The following is a 19875-nucleotide window of genomic DNA, read 5'->3' as shown; positions in this document are numbered from 1 at the left end:
AAGTCCGCGCGCCACAACTACTAAGGTTGCTCGCCTCCACTAGAGCCTGCATGCCGCGAACTACAGAGCCCATGTGCTCTGGAGCCTGCGCGCCACAGCTAGAGAAGAGAAAACCCGCTGCCACAAATAGAGAAGCCTGAGCACCACAATGAAGAGCCCGCATGCCACGACGAAAGATCCCTCACGCCTCAACAAAGATCCCGCGTGCTGCAACTAAGACCCGATGCAGCCAAAAAAATAATAATAAAAATATTAATAAAATAAATCTTTAAAAGAAAAACAAACATAGCAAACAAATCCTCTCTGTTGGGTAGAGTCATCTGTCATTTCCCCTACAGGAAGCAAGGGTAGTACCTGCCTGCTCTGTTCAGCAGGTTGCCATGAAGATAAAATAAGAAAATTGATGTAAAAGCTCTTTGAAAGACATTCGTATGTTCTATTCAGAGGTGCATCACATGTCAACTCCAGGGAGATCCCTGGCTGTTAACTGAAAAACGCGCACATTTGAGTTGTACATTTGGGCCAAGTGACTAAGTCAGGGCATCATGTTCTAAACTAAAGATCTCATTTTAACTTGCAAACACTTACTTAGCACTTACTATGTGCCAGACACTGTTCTAAAGCCTCTCCTAACCACCCACTGGGTACCATAATAATAGCACCAGGGATTATTACACTGGGTACTGTTATTATTCGCATTTTATAGATGACGAATCCAGACATGGAGTGGTTAAGAAACTTGCCCAAGGTCACCCAGCTAGTAAATGACAGAGCCAGGATGCAAACCCAAGCTGCCTGGCTTCAGAGTCTGCTTTTGACCACAGCACCATGCTTTCCCAGTGCAGATCTGAATCCAGCTCTTTCTGCAGCAGAGTGGGTCATGTTCTCCCCCAGAAGTCAGCGGTGCTGGCCCAGATCTTTCCTCCACAGGCTGATGATTATGGGGCCTCGGGCTGTGGTTGCTCAAATTCCTCTTTGGAAGAACAAAAATCTGTACAATGGTGCCACCAGACATTGAGAAGATCTTGGGGGGCTGACTTTGCATGTATAGAATTAAAAATAAAAATACCACCAAGTCATGGAATAAGTTTAAGGGAGTGCAATCAATTCCAAATTTTTCCAGATGATTTGTTGCAGTTGTCGTCGTTGGAATATCAAATTACAGTCATCCCTCAGTATCCATGGGGGACTGGTTCCAGGGCCCCCCTTGGATACCAAAATCCTCAGATGCTCGAGTCCCTGATATAAAAAGGTGTCATATTTGCTTATAACCTACTGTATACTTTAAATCATCTCTAGATTATTTATAATACCTAATACAACATAAATGCTATGTATATAGCTGTAAATACAACATATTCAATAAATGCTAGGTAAATGGTTGCCAGTGTGCAGCAAATTCAAATTTTGCTTTTTGGAACTTTTTGGAATTATTTTTTCTGAATATTTTCAATCCACGGTTGGTTGAATCCATGAATGTGGAACCCGCGGATATGGAGGGCCAACTGTATTTCATTTGTCTGTACCCTCCTTTTACCAAGGCACCAGGCATATGCTTACTGCTCCCCCTGGGTAATCCAACACTGCCATTGAAGAGCTGAAAACAGCAAAAGCAAACATCTGTTACCGTAAGGGGAGAGGGGCTTAAGAGGAAAAATAGCCCCTGGACTTGAGACCCTCAAAATATAGATGACTTATTTCCCTGGCAGTAAATGTGGCACATTTGAGAACCGTTCAAGCTACTTAACTTTTTCATCATCGATTGTGTGCTGTCTAATACAGTAGCCGCTAGCCACAATGTGGCTATCTAGCTCTAAATTAATTTAAATTAAATTAGATTTAAAATTCAGTTTCTCAGTCATACTATTTTAAGTGCATATTTCAAGTGCCCAGTAGCCACAAGTGGTGAGTGGCTACCATACTGGACAACACAGCTTTAAAATCTTTCCATCACTGCAGAGAGTTCTACTGGTCGGCACTGCTCAGATCTCTACAACCAGGTTGAGAGCAGTTTGATTCTACTGGAGACTCTACAGGAGAGCTGGCACCAGCAAAAGCAGCCATGGAACGTATCTCTTGCTAAAGAGCCTGGCAAATCATTACCTCAGAAAATGTTGTCAAGAGACTTTCTAGAGGGACTTCCCTGGTGGCTCAGTGGTTAAGAATCCGCCTGCCAATGCAAGGGACACGGGTTCGATCCCTGGTCCGGGAAGATCCCACATGCCACGAAGCAACTAAGCCCGTGTGCCACAACTACTGAGCCTGCCCTCTAGAGCCCGTGAGCCACAACTACTGAGCTTGTGTGCAACAACTACTGAAGCCCGCGCGCCTAGAGCCTGTGCTCCGCAACAAGAGAAGCCACCACAGTGAGAAGCCTGCGTGCTGCAACAAAGAGTAGCCCCTACTCGCCACAACTACAGAAAGCCCGTGTGCAGCAACGAAGACCCAACGCAACCAAAAATAAATAAAATTGATTCTTTAAAAAAAAAAGAGAGAGACTTTCTAGAAAAACATGGCATGTATTGTTTGGCTACTTTTGGTATTCAGAAGAAAAAAGTCTTGACATTTTTAAGAAGCCATATTATAAAACGGGAGGAGGAGTTCTGGTTAAAGTAGAAATTAATAAAGAAAAAAAATTAAAGGAGTGACTTGAATTACTAGATATTAAAACAGCACAGTAAGCTCACACCCAGCCCTCATTTCCCCACACTGTCCACCGGGCATTGTTAAGTATTGGCTGAAGTCAAAATCCATTGTGCTTGCCACAGTTCCCTGACCATTTAGTGACCCTGTGCCAGAAGAAAGAAGAGCAGTTTCATCCAATCTGCTCATAGCTCCCATACTGACTGCTGGGAACTACGGCTTCTTCTCCCAGGTGGACACAGAGCCATCTCTTAAAGACCGTGCCTGGCCTTGACTTCAAGTTATCATCATGCACACTTTGCAAAATCTACCTCCCTTTCACAAAGTTCCATGCCCTTTGCTCATCCTCTGTCTTCCCACTTTTCACTTCTTCGTCAAGATTCCTCAAAGATCACTTGCAGTGGTTTATCCATCTCATTTGCAAATTGTATGAGCCTGCTAGAATTTAGTGCTTCATCCATGGCAGAAGACTTTAATGTATGGAGAGCAGTTAGCTCTTCTCTAGTTTTCAAATATCAAAGAGGACATCTTTCACCCTTAGCAGGAAGCCCAACTATTCCTTACTCTCGAGGTATGTACTGGGAAATCATCTTTATTCATTCTGTATAACATGACTTGGGTTGTAGCTCCAGGCACAATTCTTGCTGGTAGAACAGTTCCTGGCTATACGTCTTTTTTTCTACATTATATATGTACTCTGTGAACATGAGTCAATCCAATCATGGTATAACCACATGCTTCTTTAGGGACTTCCCACATTAATTCCTTACTGAGAAAATGTATAACTGGCCAATGTGAATTACATTTTTCAGAGTTTTGCCATCCTCTGGTTACCTTCCCTTCCATGGTCACATGCCATAAAACCATACTTATTTTTCTTCTCAATCACTTGTAGAATATCCTTTTAGAAACCCAAGTGAGTGAGCCATGTGTTATATCCCAGATTCTCAGTGATTCATTCTTTTTTTTTTTTTTAACATCTTTATTGGGGTATAATTGCTTTACAATGGTGTGCTAGTTTCTGCTTTATAACAAAGTGAATCAGTTATACATATACATATGTTCCCATATCTCTTCCCTCTTGCGTCTCCCTCCCTCCCACCCTCCCTATCCCACCCCAGTGATTCATTCTTAAAGCGAGTAAATCCATGAGGCTTAAACTCCACCAGTCTCTGTAGGGTGGCTCCCCGAAGAGGTATAGTGCTCAGGAAGAGTGATAGGGATTCCCTGGGCTTATCTTGAACCTTTTCACTAATGGAAATATCACAGGTGTTGAAGAGCCAGTTAGAAAGGCCCTATTCCTACTCTCAGACTTCGTGACAGCTTGAGGACTTCCTATGGCTGTGGACATTTTTTCATGAATTTACACCAGCAGGGTCATTTCCTGAAAGCAACAATTCTGTTCTCCAAAAGGCACAAATAATTAGCACTGTGACTTCTATTTAGTGTGTTAAATTTCTCTCTGCTATTCTAGGGTTCCCTTGCTTGAATCCCCTGTGGAGTAGGAGATGGCAAAGGAGATCAAAGCAGAAAACTAATTTAGAGATAAGTAAAGCCTGATGAGTCAACAACATTATTGAATTCATTCTCTATTGCAGCTTAACAAATTACCATAAGCTTAGCAGTAGCAGCCATTTATTAGCTCATAGTTCCATGGGTCAGAAGTTCAGGCACACTGTGACTGGGTCCTCAGCTCAGGGTCTTACAAGACTGAAATAAAGATGTTGAGAGGGCTGCATTTCCCTCTGGAGGCTGTGGGAAAGAATCTGCTTCCAAGCTCATGCACGTTGTGGGCTAAATTCAGTTCCTTGCAGTTGTAGGACTGAGGTCCTCATATTCTTACTGGCCGTCAGCCAGGGGCCGCTCAGCTCCTACAGGCTGCCCGCATCCCTGCCACGTGGTCCCCTCCATCTTCAAAGCCAGCAGGAGAAACCCTTATGTCAAATCCATCTCTCCCTTGGAATCTCCAATTTCCCCTGTCTTTGACTTCTAGACACAGATTTAAAGGGCTAATGTGATTAGGTCAGGTCCATCCAGATAATCTCCCTATTTGGGACTTTAATTACATCTTCAAATCCTTTCACAGCAACAACTAGAATGGCCTTTGAATGAATAACTGAGAGAAAGTGGGTGTACCCCAAGGACCAGGAATTTGTGAGGCCATATTAGAATTCTTCCTACCACTATTATGAAGGTTTAAAATGAGTGTGACTTCTTAACATCATATACAAAAATAAACTCAAAATGGATTAAAGACCTAAATGTAAGGCCAGACACTATAAAACTCTTAGAGGAAAACACAGGAAGAACACTCTTTGACATAAATCACAGCAAGATCCTTTTTGACCCACCTCCTAGAGAAATGGAAATAAAAACAAAAATAAACAAATGGGACCTAATGAAACTTAAAGGTTTTTGCGCAGCAAAGGAAACCATAAACAAGACAAAAAGACAACCTCTGAATGGCAGAAAATATTTGCAAACGAAGCAACTGACAAAGGATTAATCTCCAAAATATACAAGCAGCTCATGCAGTTCAATATCAAAAAAACAAACAACCCAATCCAAAAATTGGCAGAAGATCTAAATAGACATTTCTCCAAAGAAGACATACAGATTGCCAACAAACACATGAAAGAATGCTCAACATCACTAATCATTAGAGAAATGCAAATCAAAACTACAATGAGGTATCACCTCACACCAGTCAGCATGGCCATCATCAAAAAATCTACAAACAAGGCTTCCCTGGTGGCACAGTGGTTGAGAGTCCGCCTGCTGATGCAGGGGACATGGGTTTGTGCCCCAGTCTGGGAAGATCCCACATGCCGCAGAGCAGCTAGTTCCGTGAGCCATGGCCACTGAGCCTGCACATCTAGAGCCTGTGCTCCACAACGGGAGAGGCCACAACAGTGAGAGGCCTGCGTACCGCTAAAAAAAAAAAAAAATCTACAAACAATAAATGCTGGAGAGGGTGTGGAGAAAAGGGAACCCTCCTGCACTGTCAGTGGGAATGTAAATTGATACAGCCACTATGGAGAACAGTATGGAGGTTCCTTAAAAAACTAAAAATAGAACTACCATATGACCCAGCAATCCCACTACTGGGCATATACCTTGAGAAAACCATAATTCAAAAAGAGTCATGTACCACAATGTTCATTACAGGTCTGTTTACAATAGCCAGGACATGGAGACAACCTAAGTGTCCATCGACAGATGAATGGATAAAGAAGATGTGGCACATATATACAATGGAATATTACTCAGCCATAAAAAGAAATGAAATTGAGTTATTTGTAGTGAGGTGGATGGATATAGAGTCTGTCATACAGAGTGAAGTAAGTCAGAAAGAGAAAAACAAATACTGTATGCTAACACATATATATGGAATCTTAAAAAAAAAAAGGTTCTGAAGAACCTAGGTGCAGGACAGGAATAAAGATGCAGACATAGAGAATGGACTTGAGGACACGGGGAGTGGGAAGGGTAAGCTGGGACGAAGTGAGAGAGTAGCATGGACATATATACACTACCAAGTACAAAATAGATAGCTAGTGGGAAGCAGCTGCATCACACAGGGAGATCAGCTCAGTGCTTTGTGACCACCTAGAGGGGTGGGATAAGGAGGGTGGGTGGGAGACACAAGAGGGAGGGGATATGGGGATATATGTACACATATAGCTGATTCATTTTGTTATATAGCAGAAACTAACACAACATTGTAAAGCAATTATACTCCAATAAAGATGTTAAAAAAATAAAATAAAATGAGTGTGAGTGTATATGTGTACACATGCATGCACATAGCATATTCATAGATAATGTACACACTAAGCTTATACCTTGATGTTAATCTTCTCTGGCTTATTTGATAAGTATTGCACCCACTATGCTTCTTTTCTCACCGGACTGTACTGTTGGTTCCCCAGTAATCATTCAACTCAATTCAATAAATTCTGACTGAGCACCTACTGTGTGCCAGGCACTGCTCCAGCCTTCAAATGCTCTCTCTCAAGCGTATGAAATCTACTAAGAAAAAACAAGTATACCAGTGACTCAAAAGTGTGGCAGAATGGCTAAAGAGAGGGAGGGAGAGAGATCCTGCCCTGTTGAGGAAATTTTAAAAAGTGTCAAGGAGGAGATGGCATTGATTTTAATCTTGAAGAACAGGTGGGGTTGTAATAAACAGAAATTACAGGAAGGTTATAGGGCAATCCAGGTGGAAGTAAGTACATAATCGTATGAGCAAGACATTAAGGAGAGAAAGCAAGGGCCATATCCAGAGAAGAGCTGCCACATCGCTTTGAATGGAGAAGAATGAGAGATGCAATCAGAAGGGTACATTGGTGTCCAACTGAGGCCTTGGAAAGAAGAAAAAGAAATACTGGAGAACTGTGGAGGGAACATGTCAGGGGGTAGTGTAGGCTCGAGTGAAGAGGGAAACCTGAACACTGTGATGGGAGAGGAGAAAGAGGCTTGGCCAGCCATCCAAAGGCCTCTGCTCAGGGAGTGAACACAGAAATGACAATCAGAGAGGTCTGCCCAAGTGCAAAATGTGGGCTAAATGGGAAAGAGGAGTAGTCACTAATGACTCAGAGCTTTCATGCCTATGACTAACGGATGTTCCCTGATGACAGTTTATCATCATCTCACGTATATCAAATGACCTTGCTCTGTGACTCAAGAAAGCACAGAATCATAGTACTTTGTGGCTGGAAGGGATCGCAGAGATTTTGGAGGAAGGCAACAGAGAACCAGCCAAGTTAAATATAATTTCTAAGACACTCAGCTGATTAGTAGCAGGACTCGGGCAAAGAAGCCCAGGCCTCTGCACTTCCATCAAACCGACTGCTGGCTCCCTGAGAGTCATCACAAAGCTCTTTTAGGGGCAATGTGCAAAAGGTAAGTAGCATAATTCATCAGAGGGCAAAGGCAAGAATGGGGCTGTTGCTTGGCATGAGTGAAACTGAAACAATTTGAGGACTTATTTGGATTCTAGTTCTCTCCAAATTACTTTCTGAAATGGCAGGCTCCAAAATTTTGGCAAAAGGAGACTGCCAGGTGAGCGCACAACCCATTCTGTATGTAGACGTATACCCGCTCGAGCTGCCTTCAAAATTTCAACATAACTGGGCTTTCTATTATCTCAGCTCTTTCCAGTAGCTTGAATTCAAAGGTTCAGACTCTCTTTCAACATGAGGGGAAAAAAGCGCGGCCAAAAGCCACTTAGATATTTCCAAAGCAAAATCCTTCCTGTTAACTTAATCACAGTAGAATGACTGTAGCCAGCTCTTTGGCCATTACTTCTACCCAGTTTGAGTTTGTTAATCACACTGAACAGCTGCTGAAAGCAGTGGATTCTGGAAGCTATTGTATCTGTGCCTGTCCATGATGCTCGCACATCTCCATTCTTCTGGTAAAAGCACCTCTTTTCCTGTAGGAACTCCATCCCGCCCTTAAAGCTTCAGGGAATGGATTGGCAGAAAAATATCCAGATGTCGGAATGCATGATTGTTTTTTGTGGCCATCATTCAATTCTAAGAAAGGGGGCTTAGTCTATCTGCACGCAGAAATGTAAGAGCGCACATCTTTGTTAAGAGAGGCCCTCACTCATGGACATATATACACTACCAAATGTAAAATAGATGGCTAGTGGGAAGGAGCCGCATAGCACAGGGAGATCAGCTTGGTGCTTTGTAACCACCTAGAGAGGTGGGATAGGGAGGGTGGGAGGGAGACGCAAGAGGGGGGAGATATGGGGATATATGTATAGCTGATTCACTTTGTTATAAAGCAGAAACTAACACACCATTGTAAAGCAATTATACTTCAATAAAGATGTTAAAAATATATAGCGAGAAAATGCAAAAAAAAAAAAAAAGAGGCCCTCACTTATGATTCTAAGTGAAATAAGACAGAGAAAGACAAATACAGAATGATCTCACTTATACATGGAATCTAAAAAAGCTGAATTCATAGAACTAGAGAATAGAACGGTGGTTGCCAGGGGCTGGGGGTGGGGGAAACGGGGAGATGATGGTCAAAGGGTACAAACTTCCAGTTGTAAGATAATTAAGTTCTGGGACATATTCTAATGTACAGCATGTTGACTGTAGTTAACAGTACTGTACTGCACACTTGAAAGATATTAGGAGAGTAGATCTTAAATATTCACACATACATATACACAAATTATATATATAAATATATACATATACCTATATACATGAATTACATATATATATGGTGATTATGTGAGGTAATGGAGGTATTAACTAACCTTACTGCAGTAATCATTTTGCAATAAGTACGTGAATCAAATCATCACATTGTACACCTTAAACTCACACAACGTTATATGTAAATTATTTTCTCAAGAAAATTGAGAAAAGAGAGAGAGGCCCTTGCGGCCTGGCAATCTTCAATCCAAGCTGGCCGACAGTCAGGTAATGTGCATTGCCCAGTTGAAAATCCATGCCCCCTACCCTTGTTGAATTTGGTGTGAGTAGAGATAAAGACATGGGAAATGAGATTAGGGGATAAACAGAAAACGAAGGAAGCTTATTTCTCCAGGTTCCTCCCAAGCATTTCCTGCTAGGTACCCTCTACACACAGGGTAACAAACCCCCCAATTGTAAGGCACCATCCACTGGACCCTCCTGGGAAGCACCCCAGCCTATTGGTTTATGATGCTCTGAGGTGAGGGACAGGATGTAAGGAGTTAAACCGATACTCTGGGCTAAGAGCAGAATTCCTCAGGCTGTTGCTAGGATTCATGAACCACAAGGAAAAGTTCCAGACTCAAAAGGTCATAAACTTGACAAGATTTCTGGTATTAGCTACAAACTAATGGAATTCTTATGAATCAAATCCAGTGGCTGGCTGCCTGCTGGTTTAAAGAAATGTACTGCCAGGGAAATCCCAGCCTGGCAAACAAGGACCTGCGATTGCTCAACCCCTGAGGCAACTCCGCCACCCAGATAACTGCCCCTGTGAAGCAGACGGTTTAAGTTGTAGGCACTCAGTGGGGCTCCTTCTCTCTGCCTCTCTTAGGGAAGGCTCTGGAGGAAAGGGACAAGGCTGCTCTCCCATCAGGCAGAGCCCGAGGCAGCCAAACTAACTGACCAAGTGACCCATTCTGCTGCCAGGGCAGGAGGTGCTTGCCTTTCCTGCACAGCAGGATGTGGTCCTTGTTATGGGCCCCCTGGCCACTGCACGGTTCTTTATCTTTTCTTCCTTTCTAAATGAACGTACTGATTGTGATTATCCACCTTTCCCTTTCATATTATATACCGTGGTTTGAGAATGGTTAAGTTTGCCATTAATCATAGATTGCTAACAGATCATGAGAAGCACATCTAGATTAATCAGATCAAGAGAGACGGATCATCCCCAGGAACCCTGGTCTTGGAGCTGGATTCAGTAAGAGACCCACCTTTGAGCTCTCTTCTCCTTGGGTTCCAGTTTTGGTTGTATGGAGGATAATTTCACTTTCTTAATGGAGGGTGTTTTTCTAAATAGTGTATGTGTATGTGTGTGCACATGCTAAGTAGCCAAGTGGTTGAAAGTAGTGGACTCCTTGTGGCTCTTCGTTTTGGTCTGCCAACATGGTTTTCTGTGCCTCTTCCTGATGGGGGTCATGTCCCCCTCTCAATGCAACCCTGGTGAGGTTGCTGATCACATTGATCTGCCCCCAACCAGCCATACCAGTAAGCTCCAAACCCAAGGTAGGCTAATCACACTACCCTATCTCCTCTTAATAGTGATTCATCCAATGGAGAGTCACTTAGCTAGGAGAAGAGACTCCCTGAATTGAAAAACTGTCTGTTCCCACTGAAGTGGCTAAGCTGGGGCAGCTGGTTCCCCCCCAACCACCACCACCACATAGCTTATAGTAGAAGAAAATGAGGCCAACTCACACTTAGAGAGGAGATAGAGACAGATAGAAAGGGACAGTCCTACTTCTGGTGTTGAGTCCCAAGTCCCAGTTTCTGGAGGCCTGGTGATGCCACTCTGGTTCTAATTCCATAAGTTCCCACCCCTCATCCTTTTCAGCTATGGTTTTTTGTAGGCTAGTCTGAGATGTGTTTTTGTCACCTGTGACAATTTAAAAAGAAATCTCATTAACATACACTTGATGCTGCAGAGTGGACAGAGGAGAAATAAGGAGAACAGTCTTAGGCAGAAAATGGTTTTACCTTTTACCTGAGCCCAAACTGCACAGGAGCTTCTTCTCACCTATAAAGAAAAACACAGAAACACATATAATTGGGTGGCATGTGATGTCAGTTTAAATAACACACTTTAGCCCTCCAAGTTGCAGGGTTTTATCTCTTATTTTGGACCAAACGATCTTTAAAATCTCTTCTAGCTCTAACATCTTACAATTTAGCCTTATGATCACCAAGTGTTCAAAAGGACTGGCGTGGGCAGCAGAGACAGAAGTGATCTTAGGAATGGATGACCCTAAAGCTTTCCAATGTATCTCAGGAAGCACATGCTATGAGGAAAGAGCAGGGATGGTGGTAAGTTCCATGCCCCTTGCCAGCTCTCAGCAACTGGCGCTGACTGCCTGGAGAACGACAGTATGTTGAAAAGGATTCTGGGGTCACATCCAGGTTCAGCAAGAAGTAGTAATGCATGTTATGTGCAAGGCTATGAGACGGCCTGGTATATACAAATACTTCACTTCTCTAGATGATATTTACCAGGCAAACTCAGTTACCCAAAACATAGCCAAGAACCAGGAAGAAAGCTAAAGGAACATGTATGAAAGCTCATCCATGGTAGAAGCAACCCACAAACTCATTGGAATGAAATACCTTCTCTTCTTCTCCCCTGCTGATATTATAGGCATATTTGTCTGTTAGGAATGCTAGGATTACCATTGATTTATGATACAAGTCAGCAAAAAATTCCCCAGAGGAAACCAAGTAGTAGAGGTTAAAGAAAGATTTCTTCAACTTCATTAAGTAATTCTCTTTCAAGTGACAAGCTTAGTCATTCTGGGTTTATTTTATTAAAAATTGAAAAACTATATTTACACTGATAAATTCTGGGAAAAGCTTAAAATGTCCACAAGGTTTTGAATGTGACTAAACTTTGCCTTGATGCTTAGTGCATCAAGTGCATTTAATAAAAGATAACATGCAATTCCTATACACTAATGATGAAAAATCTGAAGGAGAAATTAAGGAAACACTCCCATTTACCACTGCAACAAAAAGAATAAAATACCTAGGAATAAACCTCCCTAAGGAGACAAAAGACCTGTATGCAGAAAACTATAAGACACTGATGAAAGAAATTAAAGATGATACAAACAGATGGAGAGATATACCATGTTCTTGGATTGGAAGAATCAACATTGTGAAAATGACTATACTACCCAAAGCAATCTACAGATTCAATGCAATCACTATCAAACTACCAATGGCATTTTTCACAGAACTAGAACAAAAAATTTCACAATTTGTATGGAAACACAAAAAAAACCCGAATAGCAAAGCAATCTTGAGAAAGAAAAACGGAGCTGGAAGAAACAGGCTCCCTGACTTTAGACCATACTACAAAGCTACAGTAATCAAGACAGTATGGTACTGGCACAAAAACAGAAAGACAGATCAATGGAACAGGACAGAAAGCCCAGAGATAAACCCACGCACATATGGTCACCTTATCTTTGATAAAGGAGGCAAGAATATACAGTGGAGAAAAGACAGCCTCTTCAATAAGTGGTGCTGGGAAAACTGGACAGTTACATGTAAAAGAATGAAATTAGAACACTTCCTAATACCACACACAAAAATAAACTCAAAGTGTATTAAAGACCTAAATGTAAGGTCAAACACTATAAGACTCTTAGAGGAAAACATAGGCAGAACACACTATGACATAAATCACAGCAAGATCCTTTTTGACCCACCTCCTAGAGAAATGAAAATAAAAACAAAAATAAACAAATGGGACCTAATGAAACTTAAAAGCTTTTGCATAGCAAAGGAAAACATAAATAAGACAAAAAGACAACCCTCAGAATGGAAGAAAATATTTGCAAATGAAACAACTGACAAAGGATTAATCTCCAAAATTTACAAGAAGCTCATGCAATTCAATATCAAAAAACAAACAACCCAATCCAAAAATGGGCAGAAGACCTAAATAGACATTTCTCCAAAGAAGATATACAGATTGCCAACAAACACATGAAAGGATGCTCAACATCACTAATCATTAGAGAAATGCAAATTAAAACTACAGTGAGGTATCACCTCACACCGGTCAGAATGGCCATCATCAAAAAATCTACAAACAATAAATGCTGGAGAGGGTATGGAGAAAAGGGAACCCTCTTGCACTGTTGGTGGGAATGTAAATTGATACAGCCACTATAGAGAACAGTATGGAGGTTCCTTAAAAAACTAAAAATAGAACTACCATATATGACCTAGCAATCCCACTACTGGGCATATACCCTGAAAATACCATAATTCAAAAAGAGTCATGTACCACAATGTTCATTGCAGCTCTATTTACAATAGCCAGGACATGGAAACAACCTAAGTGTCCATTGACAGATGAATGGATAACGAAGATGTGGCACATATATACAATGGAATATTACTCAGCCATAAAAAGAAATGAAATTGAGTTATTTGTAGTGAGGTGGATGGAGCTGTCATACAGAGTGAAGTAAGTCAGAAAGAGAAAAACAAATACTGTATGCTAACACATATATATGGAATCTAAAAAAAAAAAAAAGGTTCTGAAGAACCTAGGTGCAGGACATGAAAAAAGACGCAGACATAGAGAATGGACTTGAGGACACGGGGAGGAGGAACGGTAAACTGGGACAAAGTGAGAGAGTGGCATGGTCATATATTCACTACCAAACGTAAAACAGATAGCTAGTGGGAAGCAGCCGCATAGCACAGGGAGATTAGCTTGGTGCTTTGTGACCACCTAGAGGGGTGGAATAGGGAGGGTGGGAGGGATACACAAGAAGGAGGAGATATGGGGATATATGTATATGTAAAACTGATTCACTTTGTTATAAACCAGAAACTAACACACCATTGTAAAGCAATTATACTCCAATAAAGATGTTAATTAAATAATTAATTAATTAAAATAAAAGATAATATGCAAGAGTAACCAGTGAAGGGTATAGTTCAAGACACTGAGGAAGAAAAAGGACCTCAGACAGCAAGGCAGTTACTAGGGAACTGAGTGTATTAAAAGAGAGAAATTGAAATGGCAAGGTGAAGAAGGGAGTTCATTAAAAATGGAGTGCCTTGATCAGATGTGCATTTTATGAAATACATGATGGCAGTAGTATGGAGCAAGGAGATAGGTAGAATAAGAGACAAGAAAATGAGTTAGAAAATTGATGTTCAGACAAGAGATGTCAAGAGCTAAACAGTGTTAATGAAAGAGAGGAAAGGATGATCTTAAATGGCATTAATGTGATAGAATTGACACAATTTAATGATGGACTGCACAAGAAGATAAGAAAAAAGGGAGGAGACAAGAATTATTCCTAGATTTCTGTCTTGACAACTGGGAACATGGTAATGATGTTTATTGGGACAGATATACAGAAGGAAAAACAAAAAGGGGAACTGGAAAACTCACACTTCCTGATTTACAAAGCTACAGTAATCAAAATGGTGTGGTACTAAGAATCTAGTATATAGCACAGGGAACTCTACTCAATACTCTGTAATGACCTATATGGGAAAGGAACCTAAAAAGGAGTGGATATATGTATATGTGTAACTGATTCACTTTGCTGTACAGCAGAAACTAACACAACATTGTAAATCAACTATACTCCAATAAAAAGTAATAATAATAAAAAAAAAGTGTGGTACTGGTCTAAAGACAGACATACAAACCAATGGAATAGTATAGAGAGCCCAGAAATAAACTCTTGCATATATATCAAATGACTTTTTTTTTTGGCTGTGCCTCACAGCATGCAGGATCTTAGTTCCCCGACCAGGGATCGAACCCATGCCCCCTGCAGTGGAAGCGTGGAGTCCTAATTACTGGACCGCCAGGGAATTCCCTCAAATGACTTTTTTTTTTTTTTTTCGGTACACAGGCCTCGCACCACTGTGGTCTCTCCCGTTGCAGAGCACAGGCTCCGGACACGCTGGCTCAGTGGCCATGGCTCACGGGCCTAGCCACTCCGCGGCATGTGGGATCTTCCCGGACGGGGGCACGAACCCGCGTCCCCTGCATCGGCAGGCGGACTCTCAACCACTGTGCCACCAGGGAAGCCCCCCTCAAATGACTTTTGACAAGAGTACCTAGACCATTCAATGGGCAAAGGAAATCTTCAAAAAATGGTGCTGGGAAAACTGGATAACCACATGCAAAAGAATGAAGTAGGACCATTACCTAACACCATATACAAAAATTAACTCAAAATGGATCAAGTCTAAATATAAGACTTAAAACTCTTAGAAGAAAACACAAAGGAAAAGCTTTGGGAAATTACATTTGGCAATGATTTCTTAGATATGACACCAAAAGCATAGGCGACAAAAGAAAAAATAGGCAAATTGGATTTCATCAAAATTAAGAACTTTTGTGCATCAAAGGACACCATCAACAGAGTAAAAAGGCAACTCACATAATGGGAGAAAATATTTGTAAATCACATATCCAGAATATATAGCAAGCTCCTAAAACTCAACAACAAAGAAATAAATCACTTCAAAGATGGGCAAAGGACTTGAATAACCATTTCTCCAAAGAAGATATACAAATTGTCAAAAGTACCTGAAAATAAGCTCAACATCATAAATCATTATGGAAATGCAAACCAAAACCACAATGTGAAGCCACCATACATCCATTAGGAAGGCCATCATTAAAACAGAAAACAGCGATTGTTGGGGAGGATGTGGAGAAAATGGAACGCTTGTGCACTGTCGGTGGGAGTGTAAAATGGTGAGTGGCTATGGAAAACTGTATGGGGATCTTCAAAAAGAATTAATAAAATTATCAAATGATCCAACAATTCCACTTGAGGGTGTATACCCAAAAGAAGTGAAAGCAGAGACTCAAAGAGATATTTGAACACCCATGGTCACAGGAGAATTATTTGCAATTGCCAAAAGATGGAAGCAACCCAAGTGTCCATCTACAGATCCTGGATAAACAAAATGTTTATCCATACGTACAATGGAATATTATTCAGCCTTAAAAAGAAAGGAAATTCTGAAACATGCTACAGCATGAGTGACCCTTGAAGACATTATGCTAAATGAAATAAGACAATCACAAAAAGATAAATACTGTATGAATCTACTGATACGAGGTAACTAGTCAAATTCATAGAGACAGAAAGTAAAAGGGTAGTTGCCAGGAGTTGGGGAAGAAGAGGAGGAATGGGGAGTTGTTTAATGGGTGCAGAGTTTCAGTCTTGCAAGATGAAAATTTCTGAAGATTGGTTTCTTAACAGTGTAAGTGTACTCGACACTACCAAATTGTTAGTTTAAAAATTGTTAAGTTGGTAAATTTTATGTGTATTTTACCACAATTAAAAATAAATATTAAAAATTATCACTGCTAAATGTCTGAGTATTAGATGGTGATTGTTGCATCACCACCATCTTGTAAATATATTAAAAACCATTGAATTGTACACGTTAGAATTATATGAATCACATCTCAGTAAAGCTGTTTTAAAAAGAAAAATAAATAAATAAATCACTACTGATTTTAATATGTCTGCAACACTAATATATTTGAAACCCACAGGGGAAGTAATAGCAATTCAAATATGTGAGTCCAAATATAAATTATTTCAAAGAACAAGCACGTGTTTCGCTTAGCTGTATGAAAAAGAGGCATCAATGACATCACAGGAAAGTTCCCTATAAACTAGAATTCTTATCGTAATCTCCCACTTCATTCCCTTTGTGCCCCAAATTGATATTGATCCATATTGAAGCCCTAACACCCAATGTGATGTTATTTGGAGGTAGGGCCTTTGGAATGTAATTAGGTTTAGATGAGGTCATGAGGGTAGGGCCCACATGATGGGATCAGGGTCCATAAGATGAGGAAGACTGATCAGAGCTCACTCAGTCCCCACCACATGAGGACACAGCAAGAAGGCAGCTGTCTGCAAGCCAGGAAAAGGGTCCTCCCCGGGGAACCAAAGTAGCCTGCACCTTAATCTTGGACTTCCCCATCTCCAGAACTATGAGAAATAAATGTCTGTTGTTTAAGCCACGCAGTCTATGGTATTTTGAAATGGCAGCCCAAGATAACTAATACACCCTCCCAGACCAAAGTCTCAATCTGAGACAGCAGCTCTCTGAGCAATCTCTAAGTTGCACACATATGGTACTGCCCGTGTTGTCTATGGCTAGAAACACCAAGTCAGGATCTCTGGGTAATTTTCCAGCAAGGAGGCCTTGTCTAAGTCATAAACACCTTTGGAACAAATTCAGGGCAATATATTCTGGACTTTAGTCTTCCAATTCTTAATCCCTACATAATTGCCACAAAACACCACCAGAACTTTTTGCTACTTGGACCTATTCTTAGTTTTATATCAAGCATGATAATGGCACATGTAACTTGTGTCCTATACAGAATTTAATTGCGTGTTTCAGTTTTAAATATGTGATGAACCTTACACGCAAGATGGCTCAAATTCATCAGTCAAGAGATGTTTCTATTAATATTATTTTTTCTAGTTTCCATTACCAACCGATATGAATTGATACCAAACCTTGAGTCCTCCTAGGGCAACCATCACAATGTTTCTTCTAGATCTTCCACCCCTGGCTGACCCATCCAGCTCTTGCTATGTCTAGCTCATTATATTTATCTATTCTTTTTTTTTTTTTTTGGCCACACTGCATGGTAGATGGGATCTCAGTTCCCTGACCAGGGATCAAACCCGCACCCCCCTGCATTGGAACACGGAGTCTTAAACACTGGACTGCCAGGAAAGTCCCCATCTATTCATTCTGTAATGAATATATCGTTGTATGTCTCAAGAAAGAACCAGCACTGGAAAAACATAGCCTTTCTAAGGATGGAGAGAGGAGAGTGAGGCTTACGCAATAGCCAAGGAAATAACGGAAGCAGAAAATAGAGCCAGAAAATAGTGCTGAACTTAATCTGCCCCTCCTGCTGGCTTCCCGGAGAATGAGGAGAGGCAGCAGTCTGGCAGGAGTATGGGGAAGTGACAGAAAGATCTAGATGTTCCTCTCCAACTCAGGCTTCAGCAGTGCAATAGGATGAGGGCATTCTTGAAGCTTCTTAAAGAGGAACCCAAACTAGTTCAGTCCAAACAGGTCCCCCAGCAAGTTCAGAACATCAACCTCCAAAAAGGTTTTACCTACTCATCCTTTATAAAGTGAAAAGATTCAACACATTCTTATTGTTCTTACAAGCAGTGTTCATCTCAAATATTGGGAAAACAAATGTGCAAATATTTAACTTTCACATGAAGAGGAAAATATAGAATTCACAAGAGTTTTTAAAGAAATATACCTTATTCCATTCACTTGTGATTCGTAATACAATGCAGTAATCATTCCCTATTTTCAAGGGTGCATTATAATATTTCCCATAGTACAGCCTGTCTCCGATAGATATCTCCATGGCATCATCGGGAACATCCTTGGCCAGCAGTTCTGCCGTCACATATCCATCAGCACCAGAAGCATTGCTAAAGAATGAGGTAGCCTCTTCAGAATCACAAACAAATGTGCTTTGGAGGGCCAGGGGAAGCACTAACACCTGATATGAACTGGAAGAGAAAAGAAAATGTCTATCAGATCCTTGCTTGGGGGATTCGTTCATTCATTTATTCGTATTTGTTGAGCACCTGCTATGAGATCAACACTTTTCTAGACACTGGAGATGCAACACTGGATAAAAGTCCTTGCCCGTGTGGGATTTACGGTCTGACAGCTCCCACCGTCATGGAACTCCAGCTGGAACCAGCAGTGTTAATGCCAGATGACACTGGGTGAGGGATCTCTCCAAGTTCTGGCTGCAGATGGCTATCCGGTAAATCCTCTTTAGCTGGGAGAAGTTGCTGCACGTATAACTACCTGGAGTATATGTGTCTTAAAGTTGATCTAATGAGTGATTTTCAAATGGGCAAATAAAGCCCAGCTGTGGAAAGGGTTTAGCAGTCACATGGAGGCCAAATGCCTACAAGAGTTAATGCACTAAGTCTGCAAAAAGGCTCCACGCAATCACATGGGGTACCTAAAATGGAACTCACGTGATTTACATTCCCTCCAGTTCGCTACTGATACCAAAGTTCCTGTGAAATGAATGAGAAGCATGGAGTACAGATCACCATGAGTTCATCTAGTCTAACAATATCCAGAAAGAGCCGGAAAGGGAAAATCTCATATGTTCCCTAGATGTGGACAAAGAAACAAACTAGCAACCAGGTGTCATTTTTGTCATGTGTTTTAGTATTATTTATCCCACCAAATACAAAATCTGTCAGTGAAAGGAAGTGTAAGAACAAAAACACTCTGAGAGACCTACTAGAGCATGGACTTGAGGATATGGGGAGGGGGAAGGGTAAGCTGTGACAAAGTGAGAGAGTGGCATGGACATATATACACTACCAAACGTAAAATAGATAGCTAGTGGGAAGCAGCTGCATAGCACAGGGAGATCAGCTCGGTGCTTTGTGACCACAAAGAGGGGTGGGATAGGGAGGGCGGGAGGGAGGGAGATGCAACAGGGAAGAGATATGGGAACATGTGTATATGTATAACTGTTTCACTTTGTTATAAAGCAGAAACTAACACACCATTGTAAAGCAATTATACTCCAATAAAGATGTTAAAAAAAAAAACACTCTGAGAATGAATCACGCCTTTCTTTTTATTCCCATCTATTTGGGACTCATCTCCTGCCTCTAGTATAGTAGGTGTTGGGGTGTCTGCTTTTTCTATCAGGCTTGATAGCAGGGATTTGAATGATTTACTCTTTTTTTTTTTAAGTTCATAGGGGTGCTTTTTTTTTTAACATCTTTATTGGAGTACAATGGCTTTACAATGGTGTGTTAGTTTCTGCTTTATAACAAAGTGAATCAGCTATACATATACATATATCCCCATATCCCCTCCGTCTTGTGTCTCCCTCCCACCCCTCTAGGTAGTCACAAAGCACGGAGCTGATCTCCCTGTGCTATGCGGCTGCTTCCCACTAGCTATCTATTTTACA

The 19875-nt window shown here is 41.1% G+C and overlaps 1 protein-coding gene across 7 annotated transcripts in view; it reads right to left on the bottom strand.

Annotated features, from left to right (window-relative positions):
* The window catches only part of SUSD1 (sushi domain containing 1), a 133694-nt gene that overhangs the window by 11334 nt on the left and 102485 nt on the right, over nt 1-19875 (bottom strand). For 6 of the 7 annotated variants that reach the window (XM_060154633.1, XM_060154628.1, XM_060154630.1 and 3 more), the window contains exons 14-15: nt 18172-18430; nt 10845-10884 (exon numbers count right to left, since the gene is read on the bottom strand). In XM_060154633.1, the coding sequence (XP_060010616.1) occupies nt 10845-10884; nt 18172-18430 (299 nt within the window). Of the gene's footprint in view, nt 1-3802; nt 4998-10844; nt 10885-18171; nt 18431-19875 lie in introns of those variants that run through there. The other variant, XM_060154631.1, reaches the window with a different exon arrangement.

Source organism: Lagenorhynchus albirostris, chromosome 7 (genome assembly GCF_949774975.1).
Source record: "Lagenorhynchus albirostris chromosome 7, mLagAlb1.1, whole genome shotgun sequence".
Taxonomy (NCBI): Eukaryota; Metazoa; Chordata; class Mammalia; order Artiodactyla; family Delphinidae; genus Lagenorhynchus; species Lagenorhynchus albirostris.
The sequence above is the reverse complement of the archived record's forward strand: the minus strand, read 5'-3'. Positions and strand labels throughout refer to the sequence as shown.